General features: G+C 42.1%; 1 protein-coding gene across 3 annotated transcripts in view; it reads left to right on the plus strand.

Moving 5' to 3' along the window:
- The first annotated feature begins 467 nt into the window (after positions 1–467).
- Positions 468–25,448, plus strand: part of LOC148018502 (TATA-binding related factor (TRF) of subunit 20 of Mediator complex) — a 55,529-nt gene continuing 30,548 nt past the window's right edge. For 2 of the 3 annotated variants that reach the window (XM_087661960.1, XM_087661961.1), the window contains exons 1-2: positions 468–686; positions 765–907. In XM_087661960.1, coding sequence (XP_087518086.1) covers positions 673–686; positions 765–907 — 157 coding nt within the window. In that variant the 5' untranslated portion in view covers positions 468–672. Of the gene's footprint in view, positions 687–739; positions 908–25,448 lie in introns of all 3 variants that reach the window. The other variant, XM_087661962.1, reaches the window with a different exon arrangement.

Genomic DNA, 25,448 nt, shown 5'->3' on the forward strand with positions numbered 1-25,448 from the left:
CTTAACAATATAATATGAGTTTTTTAAAATTACAGATGAGCTTAACTTAAGTCAAAAAATTGAGCTATGTAAAAATTTTAATATTTTAGATATTGTAAAACCTTAAAGCAATGCATTCTCGAGTATCACTCTATTGGCCCCTCATTGCCCCCTCTTTTATGAACCTTTCGTTTGTAACTAAGGCTACTTGATAAAAATATCAAAATATCCTAATATTTTTTATTTGAGCTTTATATAATATAAATAGTTTAACTATTAAAAAATATTTATACAACTCACTTGAAAAAAGAGCTTTATATAATATAAATAGTTTAAATATTAAAAAATATTTATACAACTCACTTGAAAAAGAAATTATAATAAAAGATTGTTAGATGACAATCTATTGGCCCCTTTACCTAGCGTGATAATACATTTTTTTGGTAATTGTTTTAAGGAAGTGAAGGCCTTGTATAACGTTTCGAAAAGCAATGTACGCGCCTTTAGAATGGCAAGCGTAGCTCCGAACAAGCTCTAATCCTCGAAGAATGCTGCACAACCGATGTCTTCCCTTCAATACAGTTGTTCGCAAACAAACTTCTTCAAAGGGCCACTCTTACGCACAAGTGCTCCCAGCCTCCCCTTGTTCTGTTGTGAAGGTTCCCTCGCTCATTCGAGGAGGCTTGATTCCTCATGACTGTGAAATGGTTGGTATTCCGTATGGCAGTCTGTCTCTCTAACACAACAATACAACATTCAGAGTCTGTTATATGTGACCTGTGCAGGCTTCTCTACTGGCAGCCGGGAGCTGGAGGTCAAGTAAGCAGCCAAACGCTTTTGGACATCATGAAATGCCTTGATAGTATCAACGCTACCCGGGTTGCGCGTTGGACCTGCGTTACTGCGCAATACAGGCCCATTGTGAGAGGTAAAACACAGAGAGAGAGAGAGAGAGAGAGAGAGAGAGAGAGAGAGAGAGAGTTCACCAAGTCATTTGGCACTCAATAATTTGTCAAGGCCTTCAGCAAATCAGGAGCGGATCCACACGATACTTGATTGTAACATGCGAACTATTCTCTTCTCATATGCCGAGAGCACGAGTTGCAGCAAAGTCTATAGTTATTTGGACTTAAACCTATATGTGCTTCAAAGTAACTCTTATCTGTCGAGCAATGGCTTTCCATAGAAACATTGGCCACTCAAATATCTTGGAAATGATGCCATGTGTGAAGGCAGAATTTATGAAGACGTTTTGCATTGCCGATCACATTTAAACAACAACACATAGAAGTGAAATGAGAATATTTGCAAATTAAAGACACAAGAAGAATGCACTTAGGTGCAAATTGTTAGCAGATCGTACAACTCATGAGTTAGACTGTGTATTAGTGAGCATTTCATAAGTGGATTGAGGCTGGTCGACCTTGCCTGTCTTTGGGCTGGTCTACTAGTAGTCATCTTTGTCATATTGCTTGCCTATTTATAGGCAGGTTGCCTCCTTTGCTTTCCCTCATCATTATCAGTTGCAGATATGTTAGAAAGATGGATCTAGAGCATGGCAAGAGCTATGGAGGTTGAAAGATGAATATAAGACTCATGATGACATAGATAATGGACTGACTGTTACACGAGTAAATTAGGTTTCAAGATGGAAGCTTGGACTTATAAACACAATCTTATGTAAGAGATTGACAATGATACTAACTGAAAGAAGAAATCATCATGATATATTGCATTTAACTCTTGAAAGTGATAGTCAAGTACTATGCTTTATAGTAGTTGGATAGTGACATTTGTCAGAAGTGGAGCAGCGGTGGAAGCATAAACATGTGCTGAAATAAACTGCTGAAACACAAGACAAAAAAGAGAAAAGAAAGAACACGATACAGATGAGAACTCAGATGTATGCACGGGAAATGGAATCCATATATCTGAACACGAGACAGTCGCATACAACAGTGAGTCACTGGCTGCGTGGGCACTGGCACTGGCTCCTCTCTCCACATAGTCTGCAGATGGTGAAGATGATGATGATTCTAACTGAGAAGGAGCACAGAGTATAAATAGGCTGAAAAAGTGGGGAGCAATAATACTGGTCGGACAGCATTAATGCTGGCCAACTGGTGCATAAAATGTTCCACTGGCATAAAATGCCACACCAGAAAAATACCTAAAATACCTAATAAAAATGCCCAGTCCACATCAAGCTCAGACTCACACATGAGCTGACAAATACTCTGCTAACACCCTCTCTCAGATCATGAGTGATCTGATACAATACAATAGTACAATGAAAAGGGATCAGAAACTATACAACATAGAACCACCAAGTAGAACCATGGATACCCAAGCAGTAGGTGATCAAGCCACCACCAAGGTGCCTCGGAGAGAACCTGATGTCGATGTCGATCGTACCAAACATCTGAAAATAGAGAAGATCATAGCATGTCTCTGTGTCCATCATCAATGTCTCGCAGTAGCATACAAGACCATCCTGTCAAAAATGCCTCTGAATATAGGTGACCATGGATTCCCCGCCTTTGGCCAGACCGCGAAAGTGTCCCCTCATGTGAGCTTCAGACGAAAGCCTCCCGCTCTCTGTCAGATAACCAGCTCAGCAGGAACCTGGATGTCAATCCCAGCTCCAGGATTTGATTCCGCCAGACTAAAGTCGATGCGTCAGGGACGTCCCTCTCTGGAACCTGTGCACCTGTATAAAAATATAGATGAGGCGCGGTTGCCCCATCTGAACACCTGCTCACACTCCCTCTCTGGCACAAGAGAGTCGTGAGGGATGACCTCATCACCACCACTAGAAAGGAGCCGAGGAAGGGGCCACCAAGCCCTTCCCGCGATCCAAAGAAGAGGATCCCTTCCGCGCCTTGGACTTCACCTTGGTCGGAGGATCGGAGTTGGAGTCTGATGAAGGAGAGGACTCATCGGTAGAGTCAGCATCCCGCTTCGTCTTCTGCTCCTTCTTCCTGGAAGCCGCTAACTTCTTGCAGTCCTTCCGCAAATGTCCCTTCTTGCCACGGTGGTAACATTGGGCCTTCGACTTCTTCTGCCCGTTACCCCTCTCTGAAGCTACATAAGCCTCACCTCCATAATGTGCCGGAAGCCGCCCCTGTAATCTCAAGGATGTCTCATGCTCAAAAAGCATCGAGGTCATATGTAACTTATCATCAGTGGAAGTGCACGGAGGAGCCATATGGAGAGGATAAGAAGAGAAGTAGAGAAGAGATGGAATTGAGAGAGGAAACACAGCCAAAACACAAGCACAGACTACAGAAAATGAGAGTTCACATGCAAGATAACCCAAAATCTGATCAATAGAAGACAAAATCTGCTGCAGAAAGTCAAAAAATCAGTCAAAAACTGCCAAAAACAGCAAAAACGGCCTGAAGTAACAGTCACCCAGCCACGAGAGATGCTGAATCAGCAAAACGCAGGCTGTAAACTGGAGAAAAACAGGTAGAAAACTGTCGCCAGCAGCTGCAGATGAAAAACGCAGGCAGCAGAGGGTGCGTAGGCAGCAGAGGGTGCGGAGGCAGCAGGCGATGGCAAAACTACAAAAAACGCAGGCTGAAAACAGCCCCAAAACAGGTCGTCTGGCTGCGACAGCAGTCGTTTGATCAGCAGGGGTACAAAACAGTCCTGAAATCAGCAAGAAAACACAGCAGAAACACAAATCCTGAAAACTGATACCATGTCAGAAGTGGAGCAGCGGTGGAAGCATAAACATGTGCTGAAATAAACTGCTGAAACACAAGACAAAAAAGAGAAAAGAAAGAACACGATACAGATGAGAACTCAGATGTATGCACGGGAAATGGAATCCATATATCTGAACACGAGACAGTTGCATACAACAGTGAGTCACTGGCTGCGTGGGCACTGGCACTGGCTCCTCTCTCCACAGAGTCTGCAGATGGTGAAGATGATGATTCTAACTGAGAAGGAGCACTGAGTATAAATAGGCTGAAAAAGTGGGGAGCAATAATGCTGGTCGGACAGCATTAATGCTGGCCAACTGGTGCATAAAATGTCCCACTGGCATAAAATGCCACACCAGAAAAATACCTAAAATACCTAATAAAAATGCCCAGCCCACATCAAGCTCAGACTCACACATGAACTGACAAATACTCTGCTAACAACATTCTATCTCACTGTGCATATGGGATTCATAACATCTCTTCTTGGAGCATAAATCATTTATCATATCTTTCAACACCTCTTCTTAAATGATGAGTTCTTACACTTGCTAGCTTTTGTTCCCTCTACATGATGACATGGTATGGGAGACTAGCTCATAGGTAGCTTAGTTAAGTTAAAGCTTGAAACTTAACATCTTTGGCAAGGTAAAAAAAAAAAAAAAAATCCACTAAGGAAAACAAAATTCACTATGGGAAAACACAAGATCCACTAATGAAAATTTCTTTAAAACAATATGTCAGAGTTGTTGTCGATAGTCCAAGCATCTTTTTGATCTTTTTTATTTATAAATTGATTTTGATGGTTACCATTTTGCACTTGTTGTGCTCTTTTTCTATGGAAATACTCACTAGCCATATGCCTAGTCTTACCATAATAATGACATGTGACCCGATCCTTGTTGGTGTTGAATTCTCGTTCATGTTCTTTTGCTCCATAAGTCCCTTGGTGTACAAGAGATTGTCCTTAGAGATAGTTTCTTTTGCATTCGTGTTTTTAAGTTTACTTTCTCCATCAAGTAAAGAATGCTCAATGTCTTTGAGTAAGAGATTAGGAACATTACTTGAGTAGACATAAGGTTCTTATATGGTTCCTGATTTACACTTGCTAGTAGCATTGATATGGTTTCATCCTCATCTATGTTATATGGTTTCTGATTTACACTTGCTAGTTGCAAGTTGATTTTTTAGGCTCTTAAACTTATTAATGTGCATGGCCATAGAAGAACTATTCTTTACATCTTAAACTGGACTTCTTCAACGAACCCGTTTTCATCATCTTCTTTCTTGCCATCTGCATCTTTTGTATTATCCTTAAAGAGATCCCAAAGGTCTTTCCTCATGAGATGGTACATTGTCTTGACTCTTTTCTTTCCAGGCGTGAAAGCCTTCACCATTGAATTTGGCTATTTACTCAAGTTCAGACATTTTAAAGGAGGTTTTACTGCGAGTATGCTCGGGCAGTGTCTATCATTTTACAATGAGATTGAGGCGTACAAGGGATTTAATAAATTGGACATTTCACATTAAAAATCTTCATGTTTGTCACTGTAAGAACTGAGGTAAAACCAACAAATGAGTTGTTCTTGAAGTGCTAAAAAGTAGTAGTGCCAAGAAGCACTAGGTTAGTATTAAGAGATGGTAGCTTGATTTCAGGCTTGATGTCACTTGATTTCAGGTGGCGTGCTTGATCTTCAAGTGGGTTGCTTCAAATCTTTTTCTTGAGGCTTGACTTGTTGGAAACTTCAGAACTTAGTCAGATTTGAGTGGTAGGAACTTGGTTCAAGTGGTAGGAGTGAGAAAATGTAGGAAAGATGAGCTTGAAGTTCAAGGCTATGGCTTCCTTGATTTAGGATTTTTTGGCCAACTGGTTTTTTGTTTGTTGCAGCTCGTAGATACAACAATTTGTCGAAATATTTGATGTGCAAGAAGTTTATAAGCTAAGCTTCAAATGCCCTCTACTCACAGCAATGGTGGCCTGCAGAAGGAGAACAAGTTGTACGGCTGGAATCAGGCGCAAAATTATAGCAACGACGAAATCACGCAATGGTGGCTGCTTTGTGCATCAATCGGCTCAATTATTGTGATGTGATGAAGCGCATTGGACTGTAAAGCAACTCTCCAGAAGAAATCGAGTTGAGATATGGCATGTAGAGAGAGTTATGAAAGCTCCAAGTGTTGCTGGTCTAGTTTGGCTATGGCAAACAAGAAGGCAAAGTGAAGATAGAGGTGGAAGATGAGACCTTCAGTTGGAACTAAGTTGACCAGAGATGAAGAGAGATCGGAGGAGCAGAGACGAGAGCTAAGCCATGCTCAGTCAAGTTTTGATACCATGTTAGAAAGATGGATCTAGAGCATGGCAAGAGCTGTGGAGGTTGGAAGATGAATATAAGACTCATGATGACAGATAATGGATTGCTGTCACACAAGTAAATTAGGTTCCAAGATGGAAGCTTGGACTCATAAACACAGTGTTATGTAAGAGACTGACAATGACACTAATTGAAGAAGAAAGCATCATGATATATTGCATTCAACTCTTGAAAGTGATAGTCAAGTACAATGCTTTATAGTAGTTGGGTAGTGACATTCTATCTCAGTGTGCATATGGGATTCAAGACATCTCTTTTTGGAGAATACATCATTTGTCATATCTTTCAACAAGATACTCATCCTAGTGGAGAGAGAGGGAGACCGTACCCACTGTAGGTGACTTGGTACCCAAGCTTTGTACAGTTCTTGTGCCTTGGTATATGGATTCCATTTCTTGAGCATGTTCTTGAGTTTTTGTGTTTTTTGCAGTATTCTTTTTTCCTCTTTGTGTTTGTGCAGCCTATTACATCAATTTCTCTCGTTTCCACTGCTGCCCCTTATTCTGACATGGTATTAGATGTCTATGTTAGTGTTCTTGGTGCTGTTTACTGCTGCAGGTGTATGATTTCCCTTGTCTGGTGCTGCTCCTACCTGCATTTGACTGCTGTGAACTGATCCCAGGACTGGGGTGACTCCATCTCTTGCTGCCAGCTGGACAACCTGTTTCTTGACCTGGAAACTCTGTGTTTTCTAGGCCAGCTCCTACACTTTCAGTTTCTCTCCTTTGCAGGGCTGGGCGACCCCTTGGTGTGCGGCATGACCGATTTTTCAGCTTCCCCACTATGTGTTCACACTTTTGAAGGTTGTGCTCTGTCTTCATGCTGCCCTTGATTGCTCTTTGCATGACGTAAGCTGCCTAACATTATGTTTTCTTCAGCCATTTTGGTTTTGTGCTGATGTTTTTCTTTTAGCATCTGTAGGATTGTGTTCCCTCTTGGGTTCCAGTTTTGGGCTTCAGAGGGGGTGTTAAGTTTAAAAAGGTGCATTACAAATATAAACATTAATTAGCTCTTTAAAACAGCCCTAAAACTCAAAAATTATGAATTTTTGTGTCCCATAAGCAAACACCCAAACTTTGGGAGGATTCACATCTATAAATAGGAGGCCACCTAGCCACTAGTTCCTATCCTTGTTTTGCAAGTTATTCTAGTTGATGCCCTGTTCCATAGTTGTCCACACCTCTCACGGAGGATGTCTTAGTTCGTGGTGCTATCCACTAGCTAGGCACCTTGTCCAGCCTCCATCTACTGTGTTTGCAGATTTTGGTCATCTTTACCCGCTCGGAGCTATTCTCTGCCTGGTGTCTATTGTATAGGTTGCGTTTGCTGCATAGATGTGGTTGTACACAGTTGCTGTCATCCAGTCAGCTTTTGTCTTCACTCCAGCATGCTACATTTGCTCTATATAGCTGCCGCCCTGCACCTACATTGCTTACATCAGTTTCGGCCCCTCATTTTTGGGAAAGAGCAGTTTGCATTGCTGTTTACAGCCAATTACAGCAGCTGGTCACTTTGCCGGAGGCTGCTTGTTGTGTTTCGGGATATGTTCAAAGTATGACACGCTCTTCAATTCATCTCTATCTCAGTCCATTTTGAGACATGGATGTTTGAGGTTTTGTATACTCTTGCATAGTGTGTTTACTACATTCAATGGTCATTCATTCTTCTTTCACTTTGAGTTATTCTTCACCTTTGAATTGTACTATTCTATCATTGTGTTTTGTTGTACACTTTTTGTTTATCTTCTATGCTCAAGTATTTCTTTACAATTGGATTAAGTTGATGATGGATCAAAATGATAGGCTAAATGGGAAGAGTGGGTGGTACTATATATAGTAGGCAGCCCATAAATTTGGTCGACCCAATGTAGACGGCGGCATTTAATGCAGCTAATCTGCATAAATGAGGTCCCTAGCTCCTAAACCAGCTGCTAGGTGTGAATGAGCCTGGGAAGCCACTGAAATTGAAATGCACTGGGCTAATTTATTGGGGTGGGTAGTGTGAACTCTCTTAAACATACTACAATTGAAATGCATTGAATTGCTAGCACTGGAGACTGAAGTGCATGAATTGTTAGAGCTCTTATGTCTCCATCAAACTCTAGTAGAGCTCATAACGAGGAGATGACCAGCGCGAAATACATTGAAATGCTAATATTCCCTTTGAGATTTTGGAGAGTGTTTGAAGATCCAATGAAACCAGCCTTCTTTCCATGGATGGGTGGTAATTCCGTGATTACAACTTAGTTACAGTAGCAACATTTATTACAAAACTGAGAAATGCAAATTAACTTGTAATCTTGGGCAATGGACACCCTGTTGGCCCCAAAATTGGTGCCTCTTTCGGTATTTCTTTAACTTAATTGAAGAAGAAGTTCATGTATAATGAGATTCTTCCAATCCCTTTCGGTATTCCAACTCCCCTTGCCGTCCAAAATGACTAGCAAGTCTTCAATCTGATTTGCTACTTGATTCGAGTAATCAATTGGCTTTCACCCACTTTGGCGGAGATGGAAAATGCCCCAGATTCATCGATTTCCTAATCCCTTCTCTTGAATTTGATTGAAAACAGCTTCAGCCTTGTTAAATCCAAGTCTTGGAGCTTCCAATTTCTAGTATGCTTCTCGAGGTTGTTGCTTAAACCCTAATTTTTGATGCAGGTTAGGGTTTACAGTAGAGAAATCTGAAATTTCTCAGCCTTTGGTGATCCCAATGCTGTAAACTTTAGAGCAAGGCGGTAGAAAGATTGGGAGATGAGAGAGAATGCTAAGGAGAGAGAAAATTCAGACTTTCTTCACGAAGATTTGAAGAAGATCAATCATTTACAGTTGCTACCCTGTCTCAATAGCCTATAGATGTTGTCTCCTGCTGTTGATTGGTTTTGTCCTGCCCCTGCTTGCTTCAGAAGGTCCTCCAATGGTTGCAAATCAGACCAAGAGCATTTCCTCCCTCTCTTTTGTAAGCTAAATGTATCAAAATGCCTCTCTCCAGTCTCTAAAGACGTTTTTAAGTTTTGCATGGGTATTTTTGTCAAGTGGTAGCCTTTCCAAATGGTTTTTCTTGCATTATCCAGAATTAAATATTAAATATTAATTTTTAAATACTGAAAATTAATCTAATAATTATTTCGATACCTTGAAAAAATAATATGACAGACCAAATAATTAAATTGGCTAGGCAACTTTTATTCCTAAGTGTATCTGCGTCATCTTTGACCATCAGATTGGCGTTAGGTACCATTAAATGTCACTTCTCTAGTGTCACCAACTAACACTTTTGGCCATTATCTCATGCCTTGGAGCATAGAAGCTTATGAAAAGATTTGTTGTATTGTTCTTTGTGGGACCATTGACCACCACTGCTAGTTCAGATTCATGATTGGCTTCGAAACATAATGGTATTGAATCTCAATGTGTTTTGTATGGGCATGAAATATGAGGTTCTTCACTAGAGTATGAGTTCTTTGGTTATCCATGCATAGCAGTGTAGGTCTTGTCTATGGAAAGTCAATCTTTGCCAACATGTGACCGAGTCATAGTCTCCTATGCGGTAGATCAAAGGACATGATACTTGGTCTCTTTGAACATAAGGCCATATTAGGTTGCTTCTTGTTGCTCCAAGGGAGAGCTCCTGATCCAAGAGAGAGATCAAAACCTATAGTGGAGCGTGGAGTGCCAAAACTTCCAGTCCAATCAGAGTCACTTTGATCCTATAGGATCGAGTCTCTTATAAATAGCTTAGAATGCGCAATGCTGCTCTCTATTGAGCATGCAACGGAGTCTTCATGAAAGAAAGCAAGAATGCCACCTCATAAGAAATATCCAACCTTGTATGGATGAGTAAGATAAGGAAGCTAACAAGGCACATGTAAGGGGTAGCATCTGATAGGAATCACTTGTAGTAGATAACTTAGATTTGAGGTCCATGGAGCATAAAATGGGCTTGTATGTATTCATACCAAACTCTGAGAGAAGCTCAGATATGTCCCAAAACATAGTCCACTTCATCCTCTGAGATGTCTGCATCCAAAGTTACTGCCCACTCTTGTGTGACTTTTCTTTTTCCTCAGTCTCTGCCATAGATCGATCGCTAGATTGTTGGAGGTGACTTTAACATGGTGGAGGCTCTTGAGGACAGGAAAAGCAAATGCACAAAAATCATTAGAGGAGGAGAGTAAGCTTCTTGGGAGGAGTTCTTATTTCAAATTAGAGGCTAGGACTAGTGGTTCACAATAGAGTTTGGCAAGTCCACAAGTCTAGTTTAGTTCTCCAAGAGGGGCAGCACAATAGGAGCCATGATTGTGTCTAGGATCAATCATGAGAAATGAAAATACCATGTGCAAACTAATAGATCTCTAATTTAAGGAGGAAATGGAGGATGCCTAAATGTGTCATCAAACTCTTGGCTGAAGATCTCTTGCTTACAATCCACCTTGTGTGTGTGGCTATCTATAATGCTCAAATCATCCACATAGAGGATGACTAAAGCACATTCCTAACCCTTCAACTGATAGTGAGCCTCCACAATATCCGTAGGATACTCTTTACAAGAGCACCCGCGGGTCTAATACATGTGAAGATATGCTAGGGTTTTTGAAACCAGCCTTCCTCTTCAAAGAGGGTAGTAATGAATTGATTATTTAATAATTACAAGCATAAAATTAACGTAATGTGAAATGCACACTTTAACACTTTAATCTTGGACTATGAATTGCTTGTTGGTCCCAAAATTGGCATCCTTTGTGGTATTTCTTTAACTTTTATTGCAAATGGATAGAGTACAAGTGAGATCCTTTGATCTCCTTCCTAATTCAAGTGCCTCTCGGTGTCAAAATTGACCAGCAAGCCTTTAAACCAATTTTCCCCTTGGCTTGCTTGGAGAATTGGCTTTCACTCTGCTCCTTGCTAGACAAATTTAGCCCTAAATTTGACTTTGGTTGACTGGCCTCTTGAATATCCCTGAAACTTTTTAATTTAAGTCCTAGGTCCTTAATTTTGAGCATGCATCTTGATGTGGTTGTCAAACCCTAATTTTTGTTGTAAATTAGGGTGTACAACAAAGATTTTCCAATATCTCCACCTTTGATAATTCAAATGGTTGAATTTAGTTGAGATAACTTGAGAGATGGCTATAGGATGAGAGAGAATGTTGTAAAGAGAGAAACTTCAAAGTTTCATCGCAAGAAAGACTGAAAAACTGTTGTTGCCTTGCTCTACAGTCATGGAAGCTATCACCTACAGCTTAGGACCACCAAAAAGGTTGCTGCCCCATCCTATATGTTGTCACTTGTACCAAAAGGACCCTGGGCTGCTGTCGCTTGTACTTGGAGGGTTGTAAGCTACTGTCAATTGTTGTAGAACTAGTCCTTGGTGGTTGCAAAACACATCAACAACATTTCCTTGCTCTTTAACAGCCTCCCTTTCTCTCACAATGATTGGAATAGACTTTCATAAATCCCAAAAACGTTTTTTTCCACTTGTATGGGCCAGTTTTGCCAGGTGGCAGCTTTCTAATCCCATTTTCTAACATTATCCAGCTTAAAATATTAATTTTGAAAATTAATTTAATAATTATTCTGGTACCTAGAAAAATAATTCCATCAATCAATAATTGATATGGTTAGGCTAATTTGTCTCCCAAGTGTCCCCGAGAAGTTATTGACCCTTTGATTAGAATTAATTAATTAATTAGTGCTTGGTCTCTAATGTCACCACTAACATTAGTAGCCAATAAATTGGTCTCAGCCCAAATCTAACATTGGATACCACCTAGTACTTGTTAGACATAACTTATTACAACTTTTGCCTTTGGCACCAATTGATATCTCGGGATCTTGGATCCCATATTGTGAAATAATTAACTTGCACCTGACATATGTGCAAGTCACATACGCACATTTGATTAACTTTTGATCAAATGCTAGACAAAGCAATAAAATTTCACATCCTTGTAACAAACCTGTCAGAAGTGGAGCAGCGGTGGAAGCATAAACATGTGCTGAAATAAACTGCTGAAACACAAGACAAAAAGAGAAAAGAAAAGAACACGATACAGATGAAAACTCAGATGTATGCACAGGAAATGGAATCCATATATCTGAACACGAGACAGTCGCATACAACAGTGAGTCACTGGCTGCGTGGGCACTGGCACTGGCTCCTCTCTCCACAGAGTCTACAGATGGTGAAGATGAAGTGACTGACTGAGGAGGAGCCACTGAGTATAAATAGGCTGAAAAAGTGGGGAGCAATAATGCTGGTCGGACAGCATTTAATGTTGGCCGACTGGTGCATAAAATGCTCCACTGGCATAAAATGCCACACCAGAAAAATACCTAAAATACCTAATAAAAATGCCCAGCCCAGATCAAGCTCAGACTCACACATGGGCTGACAAATACTCTGCTAACACCCTCTCTCAGATCATGAGTGATCTGATACAATACAATAGTACAATGAATAGGGATCAGAAACTATACAACATAGAACCACCAAGTAGAACCATGGATACCCAAGCAGTGGGTGATCAAGCCACCACCAAGGTGCCTCGGAGAGAACCTAATGTCGATGTCGATCGTACCAAACACCTGAAAATAGAGAAGATCATAGCATGTCTCTGTGTCCATCACCAATGTCTCGCAGGAGCATACAAGACCATCCTGTCAAAAATGCCTCTGAACATAGGTGACCATGAATTCCCGCCTTTGGCCAGACCGCCAAAGTGTCCCCTCATGTGAGCTCCAGACGAAAGCCTCCCGCTCTCTGTCAAATAACCAGCTCATCATGAACCTGGATGTCAATCCCAGCTCCAGGATTTGATTCCGCCAGACTGAAGTCGATGCGTCAGGGACGTCCCTCTCTGGAACCTGTGCACCTGTATAAAAATATAGATGAGGTGCGGCTGCCCCATCTGAACACCCGCTCACACTCCCTCTCTGGCACAAGAGAGTCGTGAGGGATGACCTCATCACCATCACTAGAAAGCAGCCGAGGAAGGGGCCACCAAGCCCTTCCCGTGATCCGAAGAAGAGGAGCCCTTCCGCACCTTGGACTTCACCTTGGTCGGAGGAGCGGAGTCGGAGTCTGATGAAGGAGAGGACTCATCGGTAGAGTCAGCATCCCGCTTCGTCTTCTGCTCCTTCTTCGTGGAAGCCGCTAACTTCTTGCAGTCCTTCCGCAAATGTCCCTTCTTGCCACAGTGGTAACACTGGGCCTTCGACTTCTTCTTCCCGTCACCCCTCTCTGAAGCTACATAAGCCTCACCTCCATAATGTGCCGGAAGCGGCCTCTGTAATCTCAAGGATGTCTCATGCAACTTATCATCAGGGGAAGTGCACGGAGGAGCCATATGGAGAGGAGAAGAAGAGAAGTAGAGAAGAGATGGAATTTAGAGAGGAAACACAGCCAAAACACAAGCACAGACTACAGAAAAAGAGAGTTCACATGCAATATAACCCAAAAGCTGATCAATAGAAGACAAAATCTGCTGCAGAAAGTCAAAAAATCAGTCAAAAACTGCCAAAAACAGAGAAAACGGCCTGAAGTAACAGTCACCCAGCCACGAGAGATGCTGAATCAGCAAAACGCAGGCTGTAAACTGGAGAAAAACAGGTAGAAAACTGTCGCCAGCAGCTGCAGATGAAAAACGCAGGCAGCAGAGGGTGCGTAGGCAGCAAAACTGCAAAAAACGCAGGCTGAAAACAGCCCCAAAACAGGTCGCCTGGCTGCGACAGCAGTCGTCTGATCAGCAGGGGTACAAAACAGTCCTGAAATCAGCAAGAAAACACAGCAGAAACACAAATCCTGAAAACTGATACCATGTCAGAAGTGGAGCAGCGGTGGAAGCATAAACATGTGCTGAAATAAACTGCTGAAACACAAGACAAAAAGAGAAAAGAAAAGAACACGATACAGATGAGAACTCAGATGTATGCACGGGAAATGGAATCCATATATCTGAACACGAGACAGTTGCATACAACAGTGAGTCACTGGCTGCGTGGGCACTGGCACTGGCTCCTCTCTCCACAGAGTCTGCAGATGGTGAAGATGAAGTGACTGACTGAGGAGGAGCCACTGAGTATAAATAGGCTGAAAAAGTGGGGAGCAATAATGCTGGTCGGACAGCATTTAATGTTGGCCGACTGGTGCATAAAATGCTCCACTGGCATAAAATGCCACACCAAAAAAATACCTAAAATACCTAATAAAAATGCCCAGCCCAGATCAAGCTCAGACTCACACATGAGCTGACAAATACTCTGCTAACAAAACCACCCCCTTGAAATTCTTACAATTGTTCTTGATTGCATTGCAATGTGCCAAATCAGGACGAATATGCATTAATATTCTTGATAATGGTGCTAGAGCCAATTTTATCTTCATAGACTTAGCATCCCATCTAGGCGTCAGAGAGAATGAGATGGGACCCTGTTGAGCTAAAATATGCATTACTTGATGATTAGCCTCTTAAACAACCCCAAAATACACTTAAAAAATGCTATTTTAGAGTAAAAACCCTAAAACAGGGAGTGGTTTGAGAGAGTTTAGTGGATATTTCTAAAACGAGGAGCGGTTCGAGAGAGTTTAGTGGAAACCCTAATTTTTGGGGCGCCCTTCCACATCTATAAATAGACAGGCTGCCCCATTTAGCCTTATTCCGTTTGTGCAGGTTTCTCACTCCACGTGCAGATTTCAGCCATCAGCCTCCTCCCTCGTGGCTGTGTAGCCCACGAGACTGCTGCCACTCCATCCATGTTTGCTCTTGTTGCTGGCACCTTTATCCATGCTAACGTTAGCTGCTAGTGACATCATCATCTGCTGCAATCTGATCATCCAGTTATCACCAGCCACATCAGACACTGTTTTAGTCTGCTGTTTACAGCAGATTGTGCACAGTTTTCAGCCTCCGATCGGCGGTATGCTGCTGCGTTTACCAATTTCCAGCCTCAAGATTGCTGCATTTTGGTGACTAGCCTGCTGACATTTACTATTCAGCACTCCTACACTCCGACTGGTGGTCATGGACTTGGGATCCGTCTCGTGTGGACTTCACACTTCGACATTGCTCTACCCTTAAGCACACTGTATACTCTTACATTCATTTACAACATTCATTCACTTCAAAGTTGTGTTCTCTCTCTCCCTTCTCTGTCTGCGTTTGAGTTTTGAGTTTTACGTTTAGGGTTTGAGTTTTTGAGTTTTGTGTTTAGGGTTTGAGTTTTGCCCTCTGTGTCTGTGTCTGTCTCTTTGTGTTTCTGTCGTGGTCGTACACTCTGTGTGTCCTTGGTGCAAACCCTAGCAGTTTTCTTCACAGACCCATGGGAGAAATTGGAATGGCATGTAAAGGCCATATAGAGCATGCCACATCGCTCATTTGGAAGCTTTGGTTGCATATTTAGAGTTATGTAGGCACCAAAGACTTTGCTTGGTATGCCATGGTTCCATAGAGTGCATGCAGTCATTGATCTTTATAACAAAGTGATTACTTTATAGCATAGGGGCAAGACTTATACCCTTGAGGTAAAACTTAAAGGGGGATTATTTTTTGCTGTATCTACTTTTGCTATTTCCAAAGTAATGAAAATTCATTTTTCTTTGTACGTGGTTTGTTAAAGATAAAGATGATAATGTTGATGATGAAAATGCGACTAAGTTGGATAAAGATCACATTTCATTTCTGAAAATGTATATTGATTGTTGTTCTTAGTCACTTTTAAGGCAGCTACTGCATGAAAGGCCCAAAGAGAATGGGATAGATTTGATCCTTGGTAATAGCCCTCCTAGTAAGCTACCTTTTAGAGTCACTGCAGCCCAATAGGAAGAGATAAGTTAGGTGACTGAGCTGTTGAAAAAAGGAATGATTCAGTCTAGCTCATTTTCCTTTTGTTCTCTAATACTTTTGGTGCAGAAAAAGGATGGGTTATAGCTTATTGCCATTGACTATTATGCATTAAATAAAATGACGATAAAGAATTGATCTTTGATCCCTTGGATTGATGACATTCTAGATAGATTGTAGGGGGTAGTCATTTTCAGTTGCATTGATTTGAAAAATGGATATCACTAGATATATATTTGACCAAAGGATGTAACAAAGAGAGATTTTCAAACATCTTTTGGATTGTATGAATTTCTTGTCATGCCTTTTGGACTTAGGAATGCTCTTGCCACTTTTAATTGGATGATGGATCGTATCTCCAAGCCAAAAAGGTGATTTGTGGGCACCTTCTTTGATGACATGATTGCCTACTCAAAGAATGAGGCAGAGCATTGAAAGCATTTGGACGTAGTGTTCAATGAATTGCATAAGCAAAGACTAGTCATTGATGCACATTTTGTCCGTTGATGGTATTTATATGGACCTTGCAAAGGTTGAAACAATACGTTCATGGCTCTTGTTGAAAAATGTGCATGAGATCCATCACTTTTTGGATCTATGTTTTTATTATAGGAAATGTGTGCTTAGCTTTATTGAAATTGCATCTCCATTGCATGCTTTGCAGAAGAAGGGTATGGCTTTTAAGTGAACACTAGTGGAAATGTTAGCATTTGAGAGACTAAAGGAAAAGATGACTTTAAATCTTGTGCTTGTGTTGCTTGATCCAATGAAGTCATTTGTTGTTTAGTGTCATGTATGTGGAAACAACGTAGGGGCTGTTTTAATGCAGGACGGTTAAGCATATGAGAGTTGTGTTTTTCATGATGTAGAAAGGAATTTGCAAGTTTATGAGAAAGAGTTGTGTTATAATTCATGCTCTTTAGACATGGAAACACTCTCTCTTAGGGGTTGATTTCACAATGCAAGTTGACCATCATACATTGCACTAGTTTTTGACTTAGACTAAGTTGTTAGGGAAGCACATGAGATGGGCCAATTTCTTATCTATGTTTCACTTTCAGTTTGTGTATATAGATGGAGAAAAGAATGTGGTGGCTGATGCATTGTCACATAAGTCTTAGATTTCAACTATCACTATGGTATATCACATTGAATTGGATGCCATAAAAGATCAATATGGTGCTCATTCTGACTTTGTGAATGCATATGATCAGCTTTGCAATGGCTAGAGGTATGAGCACTTTATGCTTAGAGATGGTTTTCTAATGATGCATGGATGACTGTATGTCACAAAGTAGTTGAGGCATAAGGTGATATTTGAGAGCCATGCTCCTCGTTATGCAGGGCATAGAGGGATTGACACTATAGTTAAAACAATGAAACATTTTTGTTATTGGCGTTCGTTAAGACATGATATTGAGCAATTTATCAAGACATGCATTGTATATCAGAAATTAGTAAGGTGAACTTTGAGAGCCATACTCCTCCTTATGCAAGGCATAGAGGGATTGACACTATAGTTAAAGCAATGAAATATTTTTGTTATTGGCCTTCGTTAAGACATGATGTTGAGCAGTTTTTCAGGACATGCATTGTATGTCAAAAAGTGATGATACAAAAGATGCTAGGTTTATTGCAGTCCTTGTATATTCTAGATAGGCCTTGGCAGAGCATTGCTATGGATTTGATCTTTGAGCTTCCTTGGACACCTATAGGAAATGATGTTAGAAGTAGAGTCATCCCCTGGATATGCTGCGTTAGGATTTCTCCACAGTTAGGGTTGGAAATGATGTTAGAAGTAGAGTCATCCCTTGGACAGGCTGTGTTAGGGTTTTTGCACAGTTAGGGTTTGGTACAATAGTGTACAGCATATGGCAGAGGGCACTCTAGCAGCAGGCAGTACAATGCCATGTCAGCAGGACATGTCAACATCCACATCAGCAATCTGCGCAGGTGCCACGTGCCAGCCTGCAGTCGGACAGTGCAATCAGACAGTTACTTGGCATTGTTTTATTGCAGTCGGCTGCATTTAATGCAGCTGACTTGGTTATTTTATGCATTTTCTTTCTGCTTTATATAGTAGTTCTCCAGCACATTGTTGACACATTATTCAGATTTTGATCTTGAGATCTGTTGGCTGAGACAGACTGTGCTCGGGCTGACGGAGATCGAGGTCATCAAGTCTGAGACACACGCAAATATTTCCTCTGCCCTCGTGTATATTTTTGCACTCCTATACAGCATACTACACTGCAGATTTTCTGTGTTTACACTGTCTCCTCTCTCTCTCTTCTCTCTGTGTTCCCTCTCTCTCAATCTTTGTCCTACGCTTCTGCATTGTTGCACTCTGACATGGTATGAGAGCGGTGAAGATGGATTGACTGAGGGCTGAACCTATCTGAAGAGGAGATTTCAGCGCGACATAAGGCTGCGTTTCTAGGATTCGAGGGCGAGCGGGAGGGCTACGCATCAGATTAAGGTTGAAGCGAGCGTGGGCGTGCGGGAAAGGAGTCCAATCGGTGAATTTTCTGCAGTTTATTGCTGTTTGACGGGGAGGAAGGCTGCGTTTTAGGTCTTCCATTGCAGATTTTACCTTTTCATTGCGTTTGGCGGATGAAGAAGGTATGGGCAGAGACGGAAACACCCCTACCAGGCTGCGTTTACACAGTCAGAGGGGGTTGCTTTTGTGTTTGTGCAGGCATTGCAAGTGAACATGTCTACAGAGGCTGATTTGAAAATCTAGGTGATCATGGATAGAAAGGTGCCTGTCCTATGGCTCGTCCATCGGATCCGAAGCTTGATGGTGACAATTACCGCATCTGGCGGGCGATGATGTTGGCCATTCTAGAGTCTTATGATTTGGAGGAGCTTGTGTTGGAGGAGATTAACCGGCCCTCGGTGCTAGATGAGTCCAAACTCTCTTCAAGTGCTCATGCGGAGTTGACCAAGGCCCAGTCTCATTGGGACAAACTGAATGCCAGGATTCGTTCTTTTCTTTTTCTGTCTTGCACTACAGTTGTGATAGCTCACATCGAGCACTTGACGGTGGCTCGAGAGATATGGTTGGAGCTCGACCAAATGTACAATCGGATGACCCTGATAAAGAGGGTTTCTTTGGAGGTGCAGATGCGGACCTTGTCCGTGAGTAAATCTTCTTCGCTTCGGGAACACATCAACAAGCTTCGGTAGCTTCAGATGCAGGTTCAAAATGCGGGGAAACCTATTTGCTCTGAAGACATGGCGATCACTTTACTGTCTCAGTTGTCGTCACAATTTGGTGCTTTTTATTCCACCCTTATTGCTTCAGGGTGGGAGTCGACTCTTCTGTGGGAAGAGTTGGTTCCTATGGTCTTGGACCAAGAGGAACAATTGAAGGGATAGAATGCTTCCAAATCGAAGGCATTGGTTGGTCAAGCCTCTTAGAAGAAGGGGAAAGACCAAAAGAAGGAGGACAATAAATCTAAGAAGGATAAGGAGAAGGAATCAACTTGCCATATTTGTGGTAAGATCGGTCATTGGAAGAAGGATTGCCTTGACAAAGATAAGGACACACCAAGAAGAAGGACATGAAGGATTCTGGAGCGGTGGCTGCACCCTCATCAATTGCTTTTCTACACTTAGCAGTCATTGAGGACTCTACATCGAAGACTTCTGATGCTACGATGATAGCTCCCCAGGCTCGAGAGTGGATTGTGGACAGTGGTGCCTCACGGCATATGACTCCTTCTTTCGATGGTGTTGCCCATTTGCAACCTTCGCGTGGGCAGATTCTCATTGGAGACACCTCTCCTGTGTCTATTGCTGCGCGGGATGAGATGCAGCTTATTCCAGATGGATGTGGTGGTATCCACGCTTCTGAGGTGTTGCATGTGCCAGGCTTGGGATATCATTTGCTTTCGGTTCATAAGATTTGTGCTCTTGGTCTCTTGGTGGAGTTTGATAGTGATATTGTTCGAGTCCTTGATCGTGGATCGATGAAGGTTCTCTTTGCCGGGTATGAGGAGGATGGTATCTACAAATTGAAGTCTTCTACAGCTCTTATCTCTTAGACACAATGCGAGCTATGTCATGCTCAGTTTGGCCACTTGAACTATGAGTACCTTCGGAAGGCGTCGCGAGGATCGTTTGTCCGCGGTTTGCCGGATATAGTGGTGAGCCATCAGCCATGTGTCTCCTGCATTTGTGAGAAATTGCATTGGGATGCGATTCCCAACAAAGCTTCAAGGCGGTTCACTTCACCCATGGAGCTTGTGTCTACGAATCTTTGTGGCCTGAGTTCCTGAAGGGGAGCTTGTACTTCATGTTGATCGTAGATGACTACAGCAGGATGACTTGGGCCTATTTCTTGACTTTGAAGTCGGAGGATTTCTCTCACTTCAAGGATTGGCTTCTCTTTGAGGAGAATCGTTTTGGCCGGCGACTGAAGACCTTGCGTTCAGACAAGGGAGGTGAATTTATGTCTAATGAGTTTGCTTGTTTTTGTGCAGATAGGGGCATTCACCAGGAGTTTGCTAATACCAATACTCCCCAAGAAAATGGCATTTTGGAGCGGAAGAACCGAAGTGTGATCGAGATGGTGCGCACCATGATGGAGCACCGACAGACACCTTAGTTTCTGTGGGCCGAGGCAGTGGCTACCGCAGTTCACATCCTCAATCGATCTCCCACTTCGGCCGTTGCTACGATGGCACCTTTTGAGACTTACTTTGGGACGAAGCCTGATGTCTCTTATTTCAGGATCTTTGGGTGTGACTCCTATGTGCACATCCCGAAGACACATCGTGACAAGTTCGAGGCAGCTTCCCGATGACAGGTTTTTGTTGGCTACAGCTCCTAGTCCCAAGATTATCGTTTGTTTGATCTTGTCAAGCGGGATGTCTACACAAACCGAGATGTGCGGTTTGTGGAAGTTCCGGCCACAGAGGGGGGTGAGGAGCACCCCGTCCTTGGAGATCCAAGGGAGAGTTGGGCTCCCGAGACAGTTCCTTTGGAGCCTGAGCCTCTTGATGGAGCTTCTTCTTCTGATTCAGAGTCTTCCCTTCCACTGGCCCCCCGCGAGAAGCTTCCACCGGTGGATGTTCTCAAGTCTTCAGGAGATGGAGAGCGATGGGGAGAGGTCCGGCCTTCTCCTCGTTAGATCCGTGACACACTTCGAGATTCAAGGATCGAGGGGGTCCCTGAGGAGTGGGAACTGCAGGATGGACCGTGGAGGTCACGAAGGAACCAGGCACATTCTATGGAGCTTGTTTGCTCTAGCTATTGTTTGCTGACTCGTGTTATACAGGATCGTGAGCCCACTTCAGTGAAGGAGGCTTTGCAGTCTGATCATTGGCGGAAGGCAATGGAAGCCGAGTTGGAGGCTATTGAGATGAATGGCACTTGGTCTCTTGTGTCTCGTCCCTCTCACTAGAAGGTGATTGGTGTCAAGTAGGTCTTCAAGACCAAGTACCTTAGCGATTGTTCTTTGGACAAGCACAAGGCTCGCCTTGTTGCTAAAGGTTTTGCTCAGCGCCCAGGCATTGATTTTCATGATACTTTTGCCCCCACTGCTCGTATGGCGACTATTCGAGTTGTTCTTTCCTTGGCTGGCCATAGACGATGGCCGGTCTATTAGCTGGATGTGAAGTCGGCCTTTCTGAATTGTGACTTGCAAGAGGAGATCTATGTTGAGTAGCCTCCTGGCTTTGGATCCTTGGATGGGAAAGTTTACAGGTTGAGGAAGGCCTTGTATGGCCTCAAGCAGGCTCTGCGTGCATGGAACGAGAAGATTGACTTGTTTCTTCAGTTGAAGTTGGGATATCAGCACTCCAAGGCCAATCTGCAGCTTTATGTACACACTTACGAGGTTGGTCATGTGTTGTTTGTGTTGTATGTTAATGATTTGATTCTGACAGGGGATCATGCACAGAAGGTCCGTGAGACCAAGACAACTTTACATCAAACATTCGAGATGATGGATTTGGGGCTGCTTCATTTCTTCTTAGGTCACGAGATTTATCAGTCTTAGAGGAGGATTTTCATTTCTCAGCAGAGATATCTCTAGGAACTTTTGGTGACTTTCGGGATAGACTTGTCAGATCACTACTACTCCTATGAATCCGAACTGGAAGGCCACTTCACACTCTGATTCTCCCTTGATGGATACTTTCCGCTACTGTCAGTTGATTGGATCCTTGATTTGGCTTCTCAACACTTGTGTTGATCTTTGTTTTGCTGTGGGTCTTTTGGCCGGGTTCATGACTGAACCCAAATAGGTGCATTTGTAGGCTGCCCTGAGGATTCTTCGGTATTTGAGGGGGACCTTTGACTCAGGGATTTCTTATCCAGCCGGTACCGATGCTTCAGATCTTGTTCTTGCAGGTTGGAGTGACTCGGATTGGGTTGGTGATGTGGACCACTGGCGGTCTACTACAAGCTACTGCTTTACCTTGGGTACGTGTGTTATCTCTTGAAGTAGCAAGAAGCAGCCCACGGTAGCCCTTTCTTCTATTGAGGCGGAGTATCGAGCTGCGTCTTCCACCACATGTGAGGTTGTGTGGCTTTGGAGATTGTTGGAGGAGCTTGGTTGCCCCTAGACTCGTCCTACTCTTCTGTGGTCCGACAATGAGAGTTGCATTGCCTTGGTGTGGAATCCTGTATTCCATGCCCGGACGAAGCACATTGAGATCTAGTATCACTTCATTTGGGAGAATCTTCTGGATGGGACCATTGATGTGGAGTAGTGCAAGACGGAGGATAATCTTGCAGATTTGTTCATGAAGGCGCTTCCCCAGGCTTTATTTCATCAGCATTCCAAATCTCTAAGCTTGATGCCTCGTCCAGAATTTGAGAGGGGGTGTTAGAGGTAGAGTCATCCCCTGGATAGGCTGTGTTAGGGTTTTTGCACAGTTAGGGTTCATTCTGACATATGATGGGATATAGACCATTATTTGTAGGTTCAACAAGTAAGCCCATTTCATTTCTGTGTTTACACTCTCCTTTTCTCTCTCTCTCCTCTCTGTGTTCACTCTCTCTTAGTCTTGGGCCTACGCTTCCGCATCGTTGTACTCTGACAAATGATGGGATATAGACCATTATTTGTAGGTTCAACAAGTAAGCCCATTTCATTTCTGTGAGGAAAAAGATAAAGGCTGATCAGATGGCACAATTATTTTTGTAGCATATATTTGAGTATCATGGCATACCAGAGTTGATAATCAATGATGGAGACTCTCGGATGACCAATTTATCTTGGAAGGGGATGTTTGAGAACATGGGTATCACATTGAAATTTGTTTCTTCCTTCAAGAGATGGTTAGTCAGAAGAGGCAAATTCTACAATGCTTGACTTCTTGAGATACTATGTATCTAAGTATAAGTCACAGTGGGAGCTGTATTAGCCTTTGGTAGAGTTTGCATACAATAACACCATGCATAGTTCCATTGCAAAGCTCCATTTGAGGTTGTGGAAGGTGGCAAGAAAGTGCTCTCTATTTTGCACATAAAGGACAAGATCTTTGAGGCTGATTGGTACGTTGAAAATATGGATGCAACTTATGTAAAGGTTAAGTATGCTCTTCAGAGGTCTCAAGAGAAGCAAAAGAAGGCAGCTGATTGCCATATCTCTTCCATGTGTTGGAGAGCTTTAGCAATGTTGCTTATAGCCTGAAATTGCCTCCACGTTGGCAGATTGACAATGCCTTTCATATAAGCTTGTTGAGGCCTTTTCATGGTATTGTGCTCTAGGATGTATTTGCTGAAATTCAGCCAAAGGTTGAGAAGCTAGATGAGATTTTGGTGCTAGAGCAAATTTTGGCACATAAAGAGAGAAATATTAGAGGTAAAGTTTCCAAAAGATGTTTGGCGAAGTTTTAGAACTATTCACCAATGAATGCTAAGTGGATAAAAGAGGATGACTTGATAGACCATTCTCAACTATTGTAGCTTTACCTTGAGGATTTTTAGTTAAAATTGATGTTGGATCGGGCACACTCAAGTTCAATAGAGGAGGGATCTAAAGCATTGCTTGATGCTCAAGGGGGAGGCAATGCTTCCACTTCTCTAATGATGGACATCTCTCATGTATAGAGGATCTCGGATGTATTCAGCATTCATCTAAGGTACTATACTGACAATATGTTTGCCATGAGGTCACTATTCAGTGTATTGGTCACTATAGTTTGTATGCAAATGGGTATGGTTTTCACTGCAGCTTTGAAACCATACGTTTGCATTAGTTTGACAATAGTTTGAGATCAGCTTGTGATCAATTTTGTGATCAGCGTATGATCTGATTATGATCATATGCTTAGTTCTCAATGATATTCAATTGCTTCTATGGACAATAGCATGTTTAATGAATGCCATTGACAGTTAAGCCATAGTTTGTGCTCAGTTTATGCTTTACTAATGTTGCTTAGCCAAAACAGTTTAAAACCATGATAAATGGATGCATCCCGTGAGTTTTTGGGAACAATTTTGGATTCTTTTTCAGTTTTACGTTATTTTTATGCTGGCTGAAAATTTTCATAAAGACTTTGGCAGTAGCATGGTAAAGCAATAGTGACCAATGTTCTTTTGAGTATGATTTCTTATGGAAATTCCAATGCAGTATACTTTGATTTGCTACATTGTAGTGCAATTGAGGATGATTGCAAGGATTTCAAGGGGGAGATCTATCATGGCGACATGAAATTTGAATACTTTGCTTAGCATTTGATTAATTTAATAATCAAATGTGCAAATATGAGATGCACACGTGATGTGCAAGCAAGTCATTTCATGGTAGTAGTCTAAGGATCCCAAAATATAAGCCATTGCCAAAAGGCAAAAGTTGTAGTAAGTTATGTTTGTTAGATTCTAGGTGGTTTTTGGTGTCAGATGTTGACCTATAACACTTTAATTAGCCATAAGTGTCCGTGGTGACATTAGAGACTTGGCATTAATCAACTTATTAATGCTAGTCTATAAGGCCAATAAGTGCTTCGAGATATTTGGGGAAAAAATTAGCATAGCTAATTCAAGTTGGCTAGTTAAATTATTTTTTTGGGCACAATAATAATTACTAAATTAATTGTTAGAACTTATATTTTGAAAATTGGCTTAATGGGTTGGATAATGTTGGAAAATCAATTCAGAAGGCTAGCACTTTACAAAACTTGTCCATGCAGGCTTGGGAAAGTTGATTTGGGGTTGAAGGTAGAAGGAAATCTCATTTTTGCATTTTGGAGTCGTTGGAAAGAGCTATTAGATTGTTGCCACTTGCTTTTGGGGCCATTTTCTAGCCATTGGAGACTATTTTGGTGAAGGCGACTGCATATTCTAACTAAAGGAAGTTGACGATTGCGACTGATGTACTTTCTCTTGAAGATTATAACCTTTGATACTTTGTTTGCTGTTGTTGAATTCATTTGGGGTTGGAAAATCGGATAGCAGCTCAATTTCATCAAATTCTCATGACAAATCTTTGCATTTTCTCTCTCTACAGCATTCTCTCTCTTTCTTTAGCCATTTCCTAGCTTTACTCCAAGTTTTATAGTAGTCCAGCCATTGGAGGTGGAGATTTT

The sequence above is a fragment of the Lygodium microphyllum genome, chromosome 21, assembly GCF_053477565.2.
Source record: "Lygodium microphyllum isolate KBCC chromosome 21, Lygodium_microphyllum_v1.1.10, whole genome shotgun sequence".
In the NCBI taxonomy this organism is placed as follows: Eukaryota; Viridiplantae; Streptophyta; class Polypodiopsida; order Schizaeales; family Lygodiaceae; genus Lygodium; species Lygodium microphyllum.